Consider the following 20115-nt stretch of genomic DNA (forward strand, 5'->3'; position numbering starts at 1 on the left):
GCCTGGAGAATCCCAGGGACGGGGGAGCCTGGTGGGCTGCTGTCTATGGGGTTGCACAGAGTCAGACACAACTGAAGCGACTTAGCAGCAGTAGCAGCAGCAGAACAGTTTTTAAAATTGCTTTTAGAAAAGAATTTTCTCCACATAAAATGCCAACAGAAAACACTTAAGACAACATTGCATCAAACATTCTCCACACAGGATATTATTTTCTGTTGCTGCTGCTGTTAAGTCGCCTCAGTCGTGTCCAACTCTGTGTAACCCCGTAGATGGCAGCCCAACAGGCTCCCCCATCCCTGGGATTCTCCAGGCAAGAACATTGGAGTGGGTTGCCATTTCCTTCTCCAATGCATGAAAGCGAAAAGTGAAAGTGAAGTTGCTCAGTTGTGTCTGACTCTTAGCGACCCTGTGGACTGTAGGCCACCAGGTTCCTCTATCTATGGGATTTTCCAGGCAAGAATACTGACTGGGATGCCGCTGCCTTCTCCATTTCTGTTGCTAACAGTGAGCAAAAGATAACACATTTCACTATTAACAATCATTAAAATTTAACAATTATCCTTTTTTTATCATAAATTTCTTGTTATCTGTTTTCTCATCAATAAAGTAAGCATAATAAAGATATGAATAACTTATTATAATTTCTTTAAATCATGTTTAAGAAATTTTGAAACTACCTGAAAATGCAGGAAAGTGCACAATAAACATCTAATTTCCAAAATTAACACTTGTTACTGCAAGGAGATCCAACCAGTCCATTCTAAAGGAGATTAGTCCTGGGTGTTCTTTGTAAGGAATGATCCTAAAGCTGAAACTCCAGTACTTTGGCCACCTCATGCAAAGAGTTGACTCATTGGAAAAGACTGATGCTGGGAGGGATTGGGGGCAGGAGGAGAACGGGACGACAGAGGATGAGATGGCTGGATGGCATCACCAACTTGATGTACGTGAGTTTGGGTGAACTCCGGGAGCTGGTGATGGACAGGGAGGCCTGGCGTGCTGCAATTCATGGGGTCGCAAAGAGTCCGACAAGACTGAGCGACTGAACTGAACTGAACTGAATATTCTGTCAAATCTTGAAAGATGATGCTGTGAAAGTGCTGCACTCAACATGCCAGCAAATTTGGAAAACTCAGCAGTGGCCACAGGACTGGAAAAGGTCAGTTTTCACTCCAATCCCAAAGAAAGGCAATGCCAAAGAATGCTCAAACTACCGCACAATTGCACTCATCTCACAAGCTAGTAAAGTAATGTTCAAAATTCTCCAAGCCAGGCTTCAGCAATACGTGAACTGTGAACTTCCAGATGTTCAAGCTGGTTTTAGAAAAGGCAGAGAGGAACCAGAGATCAAATTGCCAACATCCACTAGATCATCAAAAAAGCAAGAGAATTCCAGAAAAACATCTATTTCTGCTTTATTGACTATGCCAAAGCCTTTGACTGTGTGGATCACAGTAAACTGTGGAAAATTCTGAAAGAGATGGGAATACCAGACCACCTGACCTGCCTCTTGAGAAACCTATATGCAGGTCAGGAAGCAACAGTTAGAACTGGACATGGAACAACAGACTAGTTCCAAATAGGAAAAGGAGTACATCAAGGCTGTATATTGTCACCCTGCTTATTTAACGTCTATGCAGAGTACATTATGAGAAACGCTGGACTGGAAGAAGCACAAGCTGGAGTCAAGATTGCCGGGAGAAATATCAATAACCTCAGATATGCAGATAACACCACCTTTATGGCAGAAAGTGAAGAGGAACTCAAAAGCCTCTTGATGAAAGAGAAAGTGGAGAGTGAAAAAGTTGGCTTAAAGCTCAACATTCAGAAAACGAAGATCATGGCATCCGGTCCCATCACTTCATGGGAAATAGATGGGGAAACAGTGGAAACAGTGTCAGACTTTTTTTTTTGGGCTCCCAAATCACTGTAGATGGGGACTGCAGCCATGAAATTAAAAGACGCTTACTCCTTGGAAGGAAAGTTATGACCAACCTAGATAGCATATTCAAAAGCAGAGACATTACTTTGCCAACAAAGGTCCGTCTAGTCAAGGCTATGGTTTTTCCAGTGGTCATGTATGGATGTGAGAGTTGGACTGTGAAGAAAGCTGAGCACGGAAGAATTGATGCTTTTGAACTGTGGTGTTGGAGAAGACTCTTGAGAGTCCCTTGGACTGCAAGGAGATCAGCCCTGGGATTTCTTTGGAGGGAATGATGCCGAAGCTGAAACTCCAGTACTTTGGCCACCTCATGCGAAGAGTTGACTCACTGGAAAAGACTCTGATGCTGGGAGGGATTGGGGGCAGGAGAAGAAGGGGACGATAGAGGATGAGATGGCTGGATGGCATCACCGACTCGATGGTGAGTTTGAGTGAACTCCGGGAGTTGGTGATGGACAGGGAGGCCTGGCATGCTGTGATTCATGGGGTCGCAAAGAGTCGGACACGACTGAGCGACTGACTTGAACTGAATATTCTGTCATATTTCCTCTTAGTCTTAAATTTTCTAAAGAGCTAAAATATTACAGATAACACCAGTCTGCAATCCCCTACCCCACTCCCTAAAGGTAACCACTACCATGGTATATACGCTTCCACGGTATACAGCTTTTTAAAATTCTTCTACAAATAATTGTAGTTACCTGCAAAAATAAATATACTGTTTGGTTTGTATAATGTTTTACAATATTTTATAAATAATATCATACATATTTTCAATCTTGCTTTATTTACTAAACATTGCTTTTATATGTCTCCATGTTGATTTGTCCCTAAATTCTGCATAAAATTACATTGGAGGTATATATATTTCATGGATCTGTTACCCCTATGGTTAGATGAGGTTGCTGTCTACTATTACAAATAATACTAAAATCAACAGTCTTTCACTTTTTTGTCTCCTTGGGCACATGTATAAAATTCCTCTCAAACACAGTTCTCAAAGTACAGTCCATGGTCGTTAGGGGTTCCTGAGATCCTTTCTGGAGACTCTCAAACTATCTTCATAATACTAAGACATTATTTGTCTTTTCACTCTCATGTGTATACAATGGCATTGAGCACAGTTTTAAGAAAATAATTCTATTTTCTAAAACAAACAAAATTAGTGAAAAGAGTAGTATTCAGATGTTTGTAAATCTTTATTGTCTGGCTTGATTTTTTTGTTCTGACTTGAGTTTTGGGGTTTTAAAAAATTTTTTAGACAGAAGTATAGTTGATTTATAATACTGTATTAGTCTCAGTGTACAGCAAATGATTCAGTAACACATATTTTCTTCAGATTATTTTCTATTATAGATTATTGTAAGATATTGAATATAGTTCCCTATGCCATACAGTAATTCCATGTTGCTTATCTATTTTATGCATAATAGTTTATATCTGTTAATCCCATACTCCTAATTTATCCTATCCCACCCTCCACCATGGCTTGATTTAAAAAAAAAAAAAAATACCATGCACTGATTATTTGGAAAATGCTTAGTTCACTCAGTTATGAAGATCTTCCAAATGTTCATATATTTCATTACACAATACCAAGAAAATCACAATTATTATCACTATGATCTTATAAGAAAAATTCTTTAGTTTTAGGTGGTAGATAGAAGTTTTTACCATTGGCAACAAATACTATCAATTGTCTTCTCTGAAGTACAAGCACACTTTGTTCATTTTTGAGAAAATGACTGTCAAATACTCTATTCTGAATAAACATAGTTTGTCTCTGGATAACTCTTTCAGGTAAGAACAGTATTCCACGAAAAAATGTGGCTAGCTCAGCTTGCAGCTGAAACAACTGTACAAATGCTTTCCCATGAGTTAATCACCTTCCCCTAATATCCAGGAAAAGTGCATTGTAGGCTTCCCATTCCTGTCACACAGAACACAAAAACAAGTACTCAAATGCCAACATAATAAAAATAATTTTACTAGACTTAATCAAGACATTCTTTAGTGAAATTAGCTTTTTTTCGCTGCAAGTTTATGGCAATGGAAGATAAAAGATTACTAGCAGTTTGGTGCCACTGCCTGATTTGTGCTAAATAAGGCCTCAGCAGTTTTACCGACCATTGCTGCTGCACCATTTAGTGCAAATATCAATACATAAAAACGGCAAATTCACATCTTACTGTCCTCATGAAAACAGTTTTGATCTCCTTCTCCCATGAAAAAGGTCGAAGGGATTCCCAGAGCTCTACAAACCACCTACTAGCTTAGGCCTCAGTTTCTAAATCAATTAATGTATAATTTCACCCAATCCAAGACTAGCAGAAAGAAAATATTTTTTAATGGGTTCTAAGGGGGAAATGTTTGCGTCTCTCTTAAGAATAAGCCATAAGGTTGTAGAAGCAACTGTTCACTTTAAAATGATTAATGGTACATTCATTTTTAAATGCTTATTTTATGTTATGTGTGTTGTTGTTGTTTAGTCATAAGTCATGTCTGACTCTTCGTGACCCCACGGACTGTAGCCTGCCAGACCCCTCTGTCCATGGAATTCTCCAGGCAAGAATATTGGGGTGGATAACTATTCCCTTCTCCAGAGGATCTTCCTGACTCAGGGATCAAACCTGGTCTCCTGCATTGCAGGCAGATTCTTTACTATCTGGGCTTCCCTGATAGCTTGGTTGGTAAAGAATCCACCTGTCATGTCCAACTCTCTGCGACCCTATGGATGGTAGCCTGCCAGCTTCTCTGTCCATTGCATTCTCCAGGCAAGAATACTGGAGTGGATTGCCATTTCCTTCTCCAGGTATTGGACAGCAGAGATACAGAATGTTACCATTATTGAATGGGTTTTATATCTAGTACAATTTGTCCTGCATTGTTATATTTTCTTGCAGAAATATGCTCTATTTCATCTATCACTGAAGAAATAAGTTGTTTCCACTTTCCCCTATACAGTGCAAAAGCTTCGAGGATATATACCAAGACACAGAAATGCTGAGTCACAGATTATGTGTGTCTTCAAGTTGACTAGATACAATCAAACTACTCTGAAAGGGGTTACACCAGTTTCAAGAACTCTCTCACCAGCTACAGAGAACTTCAGTGACAAAAACTGGAGACCTAAGACAGTTAATTCTTAAACCTGTCTTAAAACTTCCAATTTAATTCTTCAAACTCAGTCTTCCCCTCAAATTATCTGCAAATTCTAAAGTAGAATAGACAAAAAGGCTAAGGAATTAAGCCAGAAACCGTTCAACAGCACAGCAGAAATCCTATAGTCTCTTGTGCTGGTAAAAAAAAAAAAAAAAGTTAACCAGGCTTTTAGCTAAAATCCCTGCAGGGTCACAACCTAGGCTCAATGCAAAGCAGGACACTGAGGCTTATCAACACCGTAACCCAATATCAACCCAGCTCAGCCCTTGAGTGGAATAAAATGAACAGCTGACCACTCCAAATGCATAGCAGAGGAAAAAACAAATCCTAAGGGAAGATAACATCATTCGGAGCCTTTGCAGTTATTTATACACACTGTCCAGCATTGATTTTAAAAAAATTACTGGCATGCAAAGAAAAAGGATAGTATGATAATAAAAAATAGTAGCAGACAATAGTAGTAGACACACAAATGTCCAAATGATGGAGTTGGAGATAAGGGAGTTAAAAAAGTGGGCTCCTCTGGTAGCTCAGTTGGTAAAGAAACCTCCTCCAATGCAGGAGACCCCGGTTTGATTCCTGGGTCGGGAAGATCTGCTGGAGAAGGGACAGGCTAACCACTCCAGTATCCTTGGGCTTCCCTGGTGGCTCAGGTGGTAAAGAATCCACCTGCAATGCGGGAGACCTGGGTTAGATTCCTGGGTTTGGAAGATCCCCTGTAGAAGGGAAAGGCTACCCACTCCAGTATCCTGGCCTGGAGAATTCCATGGACTGCATAGTCCATGGGGCTACAAAGAGTCAGATACAACTGAGCAACCTTCACTTTCACTTTTCTTTCAAGTTAAAAAAACTATGTATAATGTGTTCAAAAAATAATAGAAAAATACAGAAAAACAGATGAAAAGGTAGAAAATTTCAACAAGAATGAAAATCTATAAAAAAGAACAAAACAGGTATTAGAGAACTAAAAAAAATTCAAATTAAGAATTCATTGGATAGATATAACAGTATATATCACAGTGCAAAACCCTAAAGAGAGAGTTTCCAAAAACTGATGAAATAATACAGACAATAGATTTAAGAAGCTCAGCAAACTCTAATAGTATCAATATTAAAAAAAAACAAAAAAAACTACCTAGGCGCATCACAGTAAATCTATATTAAATCATTGTAAAATCAAAGACAAATTTTTGTTTTTATTTTTTGGCCACACTGTGTGACTTGCAGGATTTTAGTTCCCCAACAAGGGGCTGAACCCAATCCTGGCAGTGGAAGTGCCAAGTCCTAACCACTGGACTACCAGGGAATTCCCTAGACAAATTCTTTAAAATCTTAAAAGCAATCTCTGAAAGAATTAACTTGTGTCTCCATGGGAACAAAGGAAAGCAGTAGACAATGGAAAATGAAATCATTAAAAATGTTAAAGGAAAATAATCCTATACCTACTTAAAAATATCCTTCAAAAATGAAGGTAAGGGACTGTCCTTGTGGTCTAGTGGTTAAGACACCATGCTTCTGCTGCAGGGGGCATGGGTTCGATGCCTGGTCAAGGAACTAACATCCTGCATGCCACAAAGCATGGCCAAAAAATATGGGAAAAAAAGAAAAAAAAAGAAGGTAAAACAAGTATATCTTCAAACTAATGAAAGTAAAATTTGGTATCAGCAAGCATACAATAAAATAACAGATTCACCAAAATTAAAAGTTGTGTGCCTCAAAGTATAGTATCAAGAAAGTGAAAACAAGCCCACGGAATGAGAAATTATTTGTAAATTCAGTTTTTTCCTGCTTTACAAAGAGAAAGCTACTGTAATATTGTAAAAAATTATTTATTTAAGGGAGAATTTTAAGTTACTTTAAAACCTTTTTTTTTTGGATTAAAAAAATAACATCTTTAAAAAAAAAGTTTCTCAACTTCATATGACCAGTGATGCTTCCTCAGGTGAACATTCTTTTTTGGGCCATGCTGTGTGGCTTATAGGATTTTAGTTCCCCAACCAGGGACCGAACCTGGACCACAGCAATAAAAGCACCAAATCCTAACCACTGGACCACCAAGGAATTCCCTCTATGGCAAAAGTTAAACAAAAACAAACTTTTAAGTAACATTCCAATATATGACTCAAATGATTAAGTTCATAGCCTATACAACATAGCAGCTAGTACCTGCTAACAGGTCAATAAAGGGAAACTAAGCAACCCACTCCAGTACTCTTGCCTGGAAAATTCCATGGACGGAGGAGCCTGGAAGGCTGCAGTCCATGGGGTTGCGAAGAGTCAGACACAACTGAGCAACTTCACTTTCACTTTTCACTTTCATGCACTGGAGAAGGAAATGGCAACCCACTCCAGTGTTCTTGCCTGGAGAATCCCAAGGACGGCGGAGCCTGGTGGGCTGCCATCTATGGGGTCGCACAGAGTTGGACACAACAGAAGTGACTTAGCAGCAGCAGAATTTATTAAATACTTACCAGGCAATGTGAAACACATTATATATATGTTATCTCATTTAATCCTCACAACCACCATATGAAATATAATCTCACTTCAATAGATGGGGAGACTAAGTCTCAGAGAGTTACTTTTTTTTTTTTTCAGAGAGTTACTTAAACTTGACCATGATTACACATTTGCAACTGGCAAAGCTGGAATTCAAATAATAACAACTAACATTTATTGAGCATTTACCTTTGTGCCAAGGTCTGTTCTAAATTTATTATATATATTACTCATTTATTCCTCTCAACAACAAAGTATGTTATTACTATTATGATCAGTTTATAGAAAATGAAACTGAGGCACAGATAAGTTAAGTAACTTTTCAAGATTATAAAACTAATAATTGGTAGATCTGGGATTTTAATCTAGGCAATCTGAATTTAGGGCTTCCCTTATGGCTTAGTGGTAAAGAATCTGTCTGTCACTATGGGTCAATCCCTGGGTTGGGAAAATCCCCTGGAGACAGAAACGGCAATCCATTCCAATATTTTTACCTAGGAAATCCAGTGGACAGAGGAGTCTGGAGGGCTCCAGTTCAGGGGCTTGCAAAGAGTTGGACATGACTGAGTGACTAAACAACAACAAACAATCTGAATCTAGAGCCTGAATTTTTAACCATGACACTACACTGCCTCTCCAGGATTCAAATCCCAGGTCCTGCTAGGTCCACTAAGCCTAAATATTTGTCAATTTGTAATTCATGTATCTTAAAAGTCTTTTTAGGGAAACAATGACTAAATAGTTAAGACAATTAGACTCACAAATATTATAATTTTTAAAATACACATATCAAAACACAATTGTACAATATTTTACACAGCAAATGAAAGCAGGTTTGACTTAATACGGTATTCTGTTGGCAGTGAAGCACAATCCTAATTTAGAAGAAATACAGTAGGCCATTAAGCAACTCTTGTAATTATAGTAGTAGGCATAACGAGTGGTTAATATCAACTAAATCTCCTTCAGTGAGATAATAAGAAAAAAGATTAGGCGAAATAATAGATTTCACAATCTAATTTGTCCCCTTTGTTTTTCCTAACATACCTTTTCTTGCTGCAACCTTAAGAGCAAACCACGCTGTTTCTTCCGGAGTGGGGGCATTTTGTCATCTTCACCTTTATCTCGTAGATGTCTGCAATCATTCCCATTGAGACAAAATTAGTTTAAATTCCTATTCTAATATCAAGAATTCTCAACCCCTTAAAATTTTTAAATCATTTAACATTTTCAAATGTAGAAAACAGTTGCTTTATGCAACAATTCCTATCCCAACCAATATTTTATTGGATATGTGATATAAGCAAATCTTAGACTATGTCCTTTAAAGATAGAATAGCTTTGAGAATCTATAACACAATAAAGTAATTAAGCATAAAATAACAATATAAGAGTCAGTTAAGTGATGAAAGAAATACAAAGAGAATGTTATATGAGTAGGAGGTCTTGAAAGCAACATGATTCAACAATGACTGCTATACTTCTAGCCTGAGAAACAAGGTTGATCAAATTAAATGAGGAAACAAAAACATCTTTAAAAACAAAGCATTTCATAAAAGGAGAAACTGAACAGTCAAAATTATGTTCATTGAAAGAACTTACTTTTTCTGATGCTCTAACCAGGCTAGTTCAGCTTTAGTTTTCTCCTTCAAGGCCTTTTCACGGAGACGCAGGAGTGAAGACTGGTGAGCTGCTCTCATTTCCTCTTCTTTCATATATTGTCGAACCATCTCCATAGTAAATTTAGAAAAGCTGTCTTGTCCTCCTGAGAATGGCATGCTCAGCTCCTGAGTTAGAGAGTTTAAGTCATCTTGATCACTGTATATACCTTTTGGAACTTAATTAACTTCATTAAAAGAGGTATGCACTTATAAAAATAAATTATGTATATAGAAAGGCTGCCAACCATGTTAAAGAACATTCTTCAAAAAAAAGGCACATGAGAGAGAAAGTAACACTCAACTGCCAATTTATTTACCCAATAAAATTTTAACAAATAACTAGAGTAAGTCAGGCACTGTCCCAGGGATGTAAAGATGGTAAGAATTTGTCCCTGTTATCCAAAAGGCTTAAAATTTAATAAGAAGGATTATATAAATGCAATTTTTTTTAATGGAATAAAGTGTTGTAAGACTGAAGTGAATGAAAAAGCTCAAGACATAACTCTGGCTCACATCCTCAAAGGTCCTATGTATTATTTCGAGGAATATATTTGTTAAGCTACTTTATAAGGAAAGAAAAGCTAAATTCTATACTCCCCCCCCAAAAAAAAACCCCCAAAATTCGTACCTTAGGAAAAATATTCTGGTAGCTGACAACTGAGTTCAAATACAAAATGATACTTCACACCTTTGAGAGAGCATATCCGTAACTATATATGAAGTATCTCCACGGGTAAACTGAAACACACCTTGGCAGAGGACAGGGTAGTCTTTTCTGGAGAAGTTTCTTCATCAGAGTCATCATGATGGCCTCTTTTCTTTTCCATGTTAAATCTGCGATGACTCTCAGAAGGTAGTAAAGATCGAAATGATTTTTCTTCTATTTCATCTTCTGTCATGGATTCATCAAATTTCAGGGAATATTCTGTTGCAACAGAAGTTGAATCTAAAAGAATATGGAGCAAGTAGGCATTACCATTACAAAGGTTTCAGTAGATATTCAATTAGTAGCCCCTGTTGCATCTTTACAGGACCATCTAACAAATTAAAGAACTGAACACTAGTTATTAATAGGCATGGAATAATAAGCAAAATTCACTCACTTTACAAACAAGAAACAGAAAAAACCCTAAACTATCTAAAAATACTAGTACAAGAAATATGGCAAAAGTGTGATTTACTTCATATATAAAGAGCTCTTATAAATCAATCAGAAAACCAGTCGATGGGGTCACAGAGTTGGACACAACTGAGAAACTAAACAACAAATACCCCTACAGAAAAATGAAAAACTGCCATGATATGATGCTTCACAAAGGAAATATTAATGGCCAAAATTAAGTTTTTTAAAAAAGATTAACATGACTAGAAGTTAAAGAAATGCAAATGAAAAAATTTTTAGAAATTCCTCAATCCCATGCTTAATTAAAAACATAACAGCTCTTTTAGGTTGGTTCCTGTGCGCCTTTGACATTCCCCCTGCCCTTCAATCCCTTCTTTCACTTCATATTTTCCCTGTATAGTCCTAGAGTCAGTCATTTCTCCAAAGAGCTCTGGTTTCTTTTATTGGAGAATATTTAGAAACCACAATCTTGGCATGGTTGTCCTTATAACTCCTAGGACATTGTTGCTTCTCCACTCTCTCTCAGTGGACAGAGCTTCTCTCTTCACTCTCAGTGGAGAGAGTCAAGTAATATTAATAACTGCAGGTATACCAACCCATCTACACACACACACACACACACACACACACACACACACACACGTTCCTGTATCCATCCACCCATCCAAACATGATCCATACTGATGTTTCTGACTCTAATCCTGTATCACAGGATTCATTCTAGTCTTCCTTTCTTGTATGTCTATGATTTCTATCTCCAACACTGAGAAATCTATTTCCCACAATTTAACATCCATTTACTTATCTGTTCAACCCCATCAGATATGTAAACAACTGTAAACTGTCCATCTGTAAAAAACAAACTTACCAACTAGAATACAGAGTTTTTATACTATTTCTTCTGTATTTAAGCTTACAATTCCTACTGGAAGATACCATTTTCCAAACTTATCTGGGCCAGCTCCTTTTCCCTCCACCCCTACCCCTTCAGTGCGGTTACGCTATTCATTTGTACTGCATTTAGGCTGATTTGTCAGAGACATTGCATCCTGGGACCTCCCCATTCCAACATCCTGGTTGGTGTGTGTGTCTTTAGTTTGCATATGTTACAGCTTACTCTTTGTAATGTACAGTTTTAGGGTTTTGACAAATGCACATCAGACAGTACATGCTGAACACACAATACTTTATTACATAACAGCTGTTTCACACTAAAAGTTCTTCTGTGCATCTCTTTGTAGTCTAACACTTTGTCTTCCACTTGATACCTGGGAAATATTAATCTGTTTTCCACCCCTATAGTTTGGCCTTTTCCAGAGTGTCATATAAATGGAATCATACAATATATATGATTTGGGGGCTTGCTAACTGCACTCAGTAAAATTCACTTAAAATTGATTCGTGTTGGTCCATGAATCAAATTGTTCCTTGCTGAACAGTATTCTACTGCCTAGATTTAGCAGTTTGTTTATCCATTCCCCCCATGAGACATCTTGATTACTTCCAGTTTTTTAGCAATTGTGAATAACGATGCCATAAACATTAAACATATAGATTTTTGTGTGGACTTAAGCTTTCAGATCACTAGGTAAATACCTAGGCATATGACTACTGGGTCATTACTAAATACTGTGAATATGTCATCCCGAGGCACCATGCCATTTTACATTCTCATCTGTGATCAATTCAAGTTCCTGGTGCCCAGGATCCTTGCCACCAATTTGTTGTTATTTTGGATTTCAGTCATTCTGATAAGCAAGTTACACTATCTCACTGAGATTTTAATTTTCATCTGTATGTTTTCTTCAATGAAGTATCTGTTTAGATCTCTGCATATTTTTTAACTGGGTTGCTGATTTTCCTGTTGAGTTTTAAGAGTCTTTTATGTACTCTGGATATAAGTCTATTATCCAATATGTGTTTTTGTACAAATATTTTTTAATAGTCTGTAATTTTTCATTATCTTAATAATCTCTCTCATAGAGCAGAATTTAAAAAATTTTAATAAAGTACATCTTGTCAATTTCTTCCTTCATGGATTGTACTTTTGGTGTTATATTTAACAAATCATTGCCAAACCAAAGTGACTTAGATTTTTTCTTTTTTTCTTCCTCATATTAGTTTTTCAAAGTTTTAATTTCTTTGGATCTTAGTTGCCCCATCAATTCTAGCCACCTTAATCTTCTATAGGCATGTTCACTGTTGGATAGCTCTAATGTCTCATCCCACAGAATCCCAGAAGTCTGAAAGCTTTCCTTTTTCATCCTGTCTCTTGCCCTTTAATCCAAACTGGTTGTGTCTCTGCTCATATAATCCCATGTGTACTCCTGGCTTCAGCTGAACATGCTGAGGTGGCTGATTAAATCCACGGGCGGTTTCTTATGAAGTAACTGTCTACTTGTGCCCTTAGTGTTCTCTCCAGAACTCGCTTTCTCCTTTTTTTTTACAACATGCACAGGCTGAGAATTTTCCAAATCTTCAAATTCCGGTTCCTTTTTGCTTAATAATTCCTTCAATTTATTTCTTCTTTCACATTTTACTATAAGCTGTAAGAAGAAACTAGGCCAGGCCTTCAATGTTTTGCTTAGAAATCTCCTCAGCTAAATATCCAGGGTCATCACTTTTAATTTCCACTTTCAACAAAACATGGCCTACTGGAGAAGGGAATGGCAAACCACCTCAGTATTCTTACCTTGAGAACCCCATGAACAGTATGAAAAGACAAATAGGTATGACACTGAAAGATGAACTCCTCAGGTCGGTAGGTGCCCAATATGCTACTGGAGAAGAGTGGAGAAATAACTCCAGAAAGAGTGAAGAAATGGAGCCAAAGCAACACCATCACACAGTTGTGGATGTGACTAGTGATGGAAGTAAAGTCCAATGCTGTGAAGAGCAATATTCCATACGAACCTGGAATGTCAGGTCCATGAATCAGGACAAATTAAAAGTGGTCAAACAGGAGATGGCAAGAGTGAACATTGGCATTTTAGGAATCACTGAACTAAAATGAACTGGAATGGGTGAAATTTAACTCAGATGACCATTATATCTACTACTGCGGGCAAGAATCCCTTAGAAGAAATGGAGTAGCTATCATGGTCAACAGGAGAGTCCAAAATCCAGTACTTGGATGCAATCTCAAAAACGACAGAATGATGTCTGCTCATTTCCAAGGCAAACCATCCAATACAACAGTAATCCAAGTCTATGCCCCAACCAGTAATGCTGAAGAAGCTGAAGCTGAATGGTTCTATGAAGACCTACAAGACCTTCTAGAACTAACACCCAAAAAAGATGTCATTTTCATTATAGGGGACTGGAATGCAGAAGTAGGAAGTCAAGAGCTACCTGGAGTAACAGGCAAATTTGGCCTTGGAGTACAAAATGAGGCAGGTCAAAGGCTAACAGAGTTTTGCCAAGAGAACGCACTGGTCATAGCAACCACCCTCTTCCAACAGCACAAGACAAAACTCTACACATGAACATCACCAGATGGTCAATACCAAAAACAGATTGATTATATTCTTTGCAGCCAAAGACGGAGAAGCTCTATACAGTCAGCAAAAACAAGACCGGGAGCTGACTGTGGCTCAGATCATGAGCTCCTTATTGCCAAATTCAAACTTAAATTGAAGAAAGTAGGTAAAACCAATAGACCATTCAGGTATGACCTAAATCAAATCCCTTATGATTATACAGTGGAAGTGACAAATAGATTCAAAGGATTAGATCTGATAGAGTGTCAGAAGAACTATGGACAGAGGTTCGTGACACTGTACAGGAGACAGGGATCAAGACCATCCGAAGAAGAAGAAATGCAAGTACTATACAAGAAAGATCTTCACCACCCAGATAATGATGATGGTGTGATCACTCACCTAGAGCCAGACATCCTGGAATGTGAAGTCAAGTGGGCCTTAGGAAGCATCACTATGAACAAAGCTAGTGGAGGTGATGGAATTCCACTTGAGCAATTTCAAATTCTAAAAGGTGATGCTGTGAAAGTGCTGCACTCAATATGCCAGCAAACTGGGAAAACTAAGCAGTGGCCACAGGACTAGAAAAGGTCAGTTTTCATTCCAATCCCAAAGAAAGGCAATGCCAAAAAATGCTGAAACTACTGCACAATGCACTCATCTCACACGCTAGCAAAGTAATGTTCAAAATTCTCCAAGCCAGGCTTGAACAGTACATGAACTGTGAACTTCCAGATGTTCAAGCTGGATTTAGAGAAGGCAGAGGAACCAGAGATCAAATTGCCAACATCCATTGGACATTGAAAAAGCAAGAGAGTTCCAGAAAATACATCTACTTCTGCTTTATTGATTATGCCAAAGCCTTTGACTGTGCAGATCACAACAAACTGTGGAAAATTCTGAAAGAGATGGGAATACCAGACCACCTGACCTGCCTCCTGAGAAACCTGTATGTAGGTAGAACTGGACATGGGATAACAGACTGGTTCCAAATCAGGAAAAGGAGTATGTCAAGGCTGTATATTGTCACCATGCTTATTTACCTTATATGCAGAGTACATCATAAGAAATGCTGTAATGGATGAATTACAAACTGGAATCAAGATCGCTGGGAGAAATATCAATAACCTCAGATATACAAATGACACCACCTTTATGGCAGAAAGTGAAGAACTAAAGAGCCTCTTGATGAAACTGAAAGAGGAGAGTGAAAAAGTAAAAAAAAAAAAGCAAAAAGGTAAATGGTTGTCAGATGAGGCCTTACAAATAGCTGAGAAAAGAAGAGAAGCTAAAGGCAAAGGAGAAAAGGAAAGATATACCCATTTGAATGCAGAGTTCCAAACAATAGCAAGGAGAGATAAGAAAGCCTTGCTCAACTATCAATGCAAAGAAATTGAGGAAAACAACAAAAAGGAAAAGACTAGATAGAGATCTCTTAAAGAAAATTAGAGATTCCAAGGGAACATTTCATGCAAAGATGGGCATAATAAAGGACAGAAACGGTATGGACCTAACAGAAGCAGAAGATACTAAGAAGAGGTGGCAAGAATACACAATAGAACTATACAAAAAAGATCTTCATGACTCAGATAACCACGATGGTGTGATCACTCACCTACAGTCAGACAACCTGGAATGTGAAGTCAAGTGGGCCTTAGGAAGCAAAACTACGAACAAAACTAGCAGAGGTGATGGAGCTATTTCAAAGCCTAAAAGATGATGCTGTGAAAGTGCTGCACTCAATATACTAGCAAATCTGGAAAACTCAGCAGTGGCCACAGGACTGGAAAAGGTCAGTTTTCATTCCAATCCCAAAGTAAGCCAATGTCAAACAATGTTCAAACTACCGCACAATTGCACTCATCTCACACACCAGCAAAGTAATGCTCAAAATTCTCCAAGCCAGGCTTCAGCAGTACGTGAACCATGAAATTCCAGATGTTCAAGCTGGATTTAGGAAAGGCAGAGGAACCAGAGATCAAATTGCCAGCATCCACTGGATCATCAAAAAACCAACAGAGTTCCAGAAAAACATCTGCTTTATTGACTATGCCAAAGCCTTCGACTGTGTGGATCACAACAAACTGTGGAAAATCCTTAAAAGAGATGGGAATACCAGACAACCTGACCTGCCTCCTGAGAAATCTGTATGGAGGTCAGGAAGCAACAGTTAGAACTGGACATGGAACAACAGACTGGTTCCAATTCAGGAATGGAGTATGTCAAGGCTATATATTGTCACGGTGCTTATTTAACTTATATGCAGAGTGCATCATGAGAAATGCCAGGCTGGATGAAGTTACAAGCTGGAATCAAGATTGCCAGGAGAAATATCAATAACCTCAGATATGCAGATGACACCACCCTTATGGCAGAAAGTGAAAAGGAACTAAAAAGCCTCTTGATGAAAGTGAAAGAGGAGAGTGAAAAAGTTGGCTTAAGACCCAACATTTAGAAAACTAAGATCATGGCATCCGGTCCCATTATTTCATGGCAAATAGATGCAGAAACAGTGGAAACAGTGGCAGACTTCATTTTTGGGGGCTCCAAAATCATTGCAGATGGTGATGGTGACTGCAGCCATGAAATTAAAAGATGCTTGCTTCTTGGAAGAAAAGCTGTGACCAACCTAGGCAGCATACTAAAAGCAGAGACGTTACTTTACCACCAAAGGCCTGTCTAGTCAATGCTATGGTTCTTTCACTAGTCATGTATGGGTGTGAGAGTGGACAAAAAGAAAGCTGGGTGTCGAAGAATTGCTGCTTTTAAACTATGGTGTTGGGAAGACTCTTGAGAGTCCCTTGGACTGCAAGGAGATCAAACCTGTCAATCCTAAAGGAAATCATCCCTGAATATTCATTGGAAGGACAGATGCTGAAGCTGAAACTCCAATACTTTGGCCACCTGATGCAAAGAACTGATTAACTGGAAAAGACCCTGATGCTGGGAAAGATTGAGGGCGGGAGGAGAAACAGAGGATCAGATGGTTGGATGGCATCACTGACTCGATGGACATGAGTTTGAGTAGGCTCTGGGAGTTGGTGACAGACAGGGAGGCCTGGAGTGCTGCAGTCCATGGGGTCACAAAGAGTCGGACACGATTGAGTGACTGAATTGAACTGAACTTCCACAAACACTAGAACAAGTTTAATTAAGTTCTTTGCCACTGTATAACAAAGACTGTCTTTCTTCCAATTTCTAGTAACATGTTCCTTGTTGTTGTTTAATCACTAAGTGGTGTCCAACTCTTTTGCGACCCCATGGACTGTAGCCTGCCAGGATCCTCTGTCCATGGGATTTCACAGGCAAGAATACTGGTATGGGTTGCCATTTCCTTCTCTAAGCGATCTTCCTGACCCAGGAATCGAACCCACGCCTCTGACGTTGGCAGGTGGGTTCTTTACCACTGAGTCATCAGGGAAGCCCAAGATGTTCCTTATTTCCACCTTTATCAGACTCCATCAGAATCACCTTTAATATATATATATATTCCTACCAATAATCTCTGCAGGGCAATGTGAGCTTTTTTTTGCATGAACCTCAAAACTGTTCTATCCTTTACTCATTATCCAGTTTCAAAGCCACTTTCACACTTAAAGTATAGCAGCACCTCACTTCTAGGTACCAACATCTGTATTAATCAGCTAGGGCTGCCATAACTATAGACTACTATACCCTATATTAGGGCTTCCCAGTGGTAAAGAACCCACCTGCCAATGCAGGAGACATGCAAGAGACACTGGTTTTGATCCCTGGGTTCGGAAGATCCCCTGGAGGAGGAAACGGCAACCCATTCCAGTATTCTTGCCTGGAGAATCCCATGGACAGAGGAGCCCCTCAGGGTATGGTCCACAGGGTCGCAAAGAGTCGCACACCACTGAAGCGACTTAGCACGCACCCCTATTTTATACTCACTATAAAATTTACAAAAAAAATATTTAAAGGATGAATAAATTTAAATATTTTCTTCTTACTTTCCAAAGACTGTCTAGCTCATCCTGCTTTGAACAGAGTTTTAGACTATCGATCAAAAACACTGCTTAATAAAGCTATTTAAGAGCATATCTAAAAATGAGGCTGTTAATTTGTTGAGTTAATGTCTTAAAGGTGCCATTTGTTGCCAAATTTTATTTTCTTTGCTGTATTATTTACTATTCTTGATTTGACAGGTGTACACGTTTAGTTTATGATCCAGGAGGAGTTAGGTAATGAGTTTATTCTAATTAATATATCTGATGGCATCATCATTTATAAGAAATTGTATCCTTACTATATTTAAAGGTCTTAGTATCCTTACTAATTTAAAGGTCTAATAATGTATTTTCCTTCTTATGGTCATGTTACATACCTACAATAGGAGAAAAGTAGTTTTTTTCAGTATTGAATATATATTTTCCATTCACATGCACATTCTCCTAGATTTAGTTTTGCCTCCCTTTAGGATCATGACACACAATCATGTAAAATATTAGCAATGTTACTAATAAATGCACCATCAAGGCATGGTGCATTTGAAACAGTTTTACCTGAACACATTTAATATCAAACATGAAACCTGTCTATAATATCACCATGTTCTAACTATACTAATTAGCTCAGTCACAAATATCTGGAAGGGCTCAGAAGCCTCCCCACATAAGTAATTACACATATATGTGCAAACAAAGTTACCTTTTTCATCAGGAAGAGATGGTACACTATCACTTCGAAAAGAATCATCAGCAGCGGTCTGAACCTGTTCATCAATAGAACTCTCCATCTTTTCACCATGATGTTTCTTCTCATTTTCCTTAGAAGATGGAACTGAAGGACTTTCTTGACGGCTGCTACCACTACTACTCCTGTTTAGGCATATTATGGAAACAAATGAGAAAAAAAATTAAGGCAACAAAATACGGATATAATTTCAAAGTAACTTATTTGGCCAAGGAAATGTGCCTTATGATCAAGATTTGAAACAATGAAAGATATAAAACATAAAAATGCCACTTAGACCTAAGTCTGAGAAAGAAACTATTTTAGAAAAGATGAGTAGCAGAAGAGGTTTCACTTTTAAATAGTAATGATGGGGAACCACTATTCTCAGGCTCTCATTCCCTTTTTGCCTTTCATTTTAAAATCAATCAATCTACTAGTAAAAGGGGCTTCTACTTGCTGTTTCCACTTCCTTACTTTTCATCAACCTCATAATTTATTGAAGCCTGCCTCATTTCCCACCTGCTCTAATTGGAACTGTTCTTGTAAACTCTACCTAAATTCTAACTATCACATCCAATAGATAATTTATTTTTCTACATCAGGTGATATGAATCTCTTATCTCCTTCCTTTAAAAACTTGCTAAGCAAATGTAGTAAAATGTTAACACAGTAGAGTAATCTGGAGGAAAGATATTTGGGAAACTTGTATTATTCTTACAATGCTTTTGTAAGCTTGAAATTATAACAAAATTAAATGATAAAAGGGCTCTCCTTTCTTATATTCCCTGACTCTACTCCCCCCTGCTTCTCTCCCTACCTCCCTAGCAAGTTTTCCTGTATTTCTTTCACTTCCTTTTAATTTTTCTATCTTTTCTTAAAATGATTGTGCTTCTTAGGGTTTTGGTTTCTTTCTCCTTTATGCTCTATACTCTCCTTAGACAATCTTATGCATATCTATAATTTCTACTGCTATCATCTGGAGTAAGCCTCAAGTCTGTATCATTAGCTCTGCTCTTCTCCTTACTTTAAGCCTCGGGTTTCCAAATGCTTAGTGAACTTGTTTTAAAGTTTAGTATTTTCCTCCCTCCCTCTTTGCTTTCTTTATCTATTCACTAAATATAAATACATAGCCAACCATGAGCCAAGTTTTAAGGTCCCCTGAATAAGCTATTTCCCTCCTGTGACACGCCCTACCTTTCCTCTGTGCTTAATGAATTCAAGACTCAGTTGAAGTAGCATTTCTGCAAACTGTTTGTAGACCCCTTCTCTACTCTCAAAGAGGGTTTGGTCACTTCTTTTTCTGTGTTTATACTGTGTGTGCAGATTTCTATGATGGTACTTATCAGAATATTACATAATTATTTGTCTGACTTAATAAACGTTTTTGAAAGGATAAATTGTATAATAAAGCTATAAGGTAAAAGAATGCAAGAGACCACAAGCGCTTTGCAATCAGTAGGGTATGCGGTTAATCTCAATTCTTCTACTTAGCAGTTATGTGCCAATCATTCACTCGATAAACATGTAGTAGACTGCCTACCTATGTACTTG

General features: G+C 38.0%; 1 protein-coding gene across 8 annotated transcripts in view; it reads right to left on the reverse strand.

The window, feature by feature from the left end:
- CEP350 (centrosomal protein 350) overlaps window positions 1-20115 on the reverse strand; it is a 157495-nt gene that overhangs the window by 47782 nt on the left and 89598 nt on the right. For all 8 annotated transcript variants that reach the window (XM_086343533.1, XM_086343529.1, XM_086343531.1 and 5 more), the window contains 4 exons: window positions 18538-18707; window positions 10014-10210; window positions 9206-9390; window positions 8651-8738 (listed from right to left, as the gene is read on the reverse strand). In XM_086343533.1, the coding sequence (XP_086199659.1) occupies window positions 8651-8738; window positions 9206-9390; window positions 10014-10210; window positions 18538-18707 (640 nt within the window). The remainder of the gene's footprint in view (window positions 1-8650; window positions 8739-9205; window positions 9391-10013; window positions 10211-18537; window positions 18708-20115) is intronic.

This window comes from Bos grunniens, chromosome 16 (assembly GCF_055505025.1).
Source record: "Bos grunniens cultivar Pamir isolate PY7600 chromosome 16, Bosgru_T2T1.0, whole genome shotgun sequence".
NCBI classification, from domain to species: domain Eukaryota; kingdom Metazoa; phylum Chordata; class Mammalia; order Artiodactyla; family Bovidae; genus Bos; species Bos grunniens.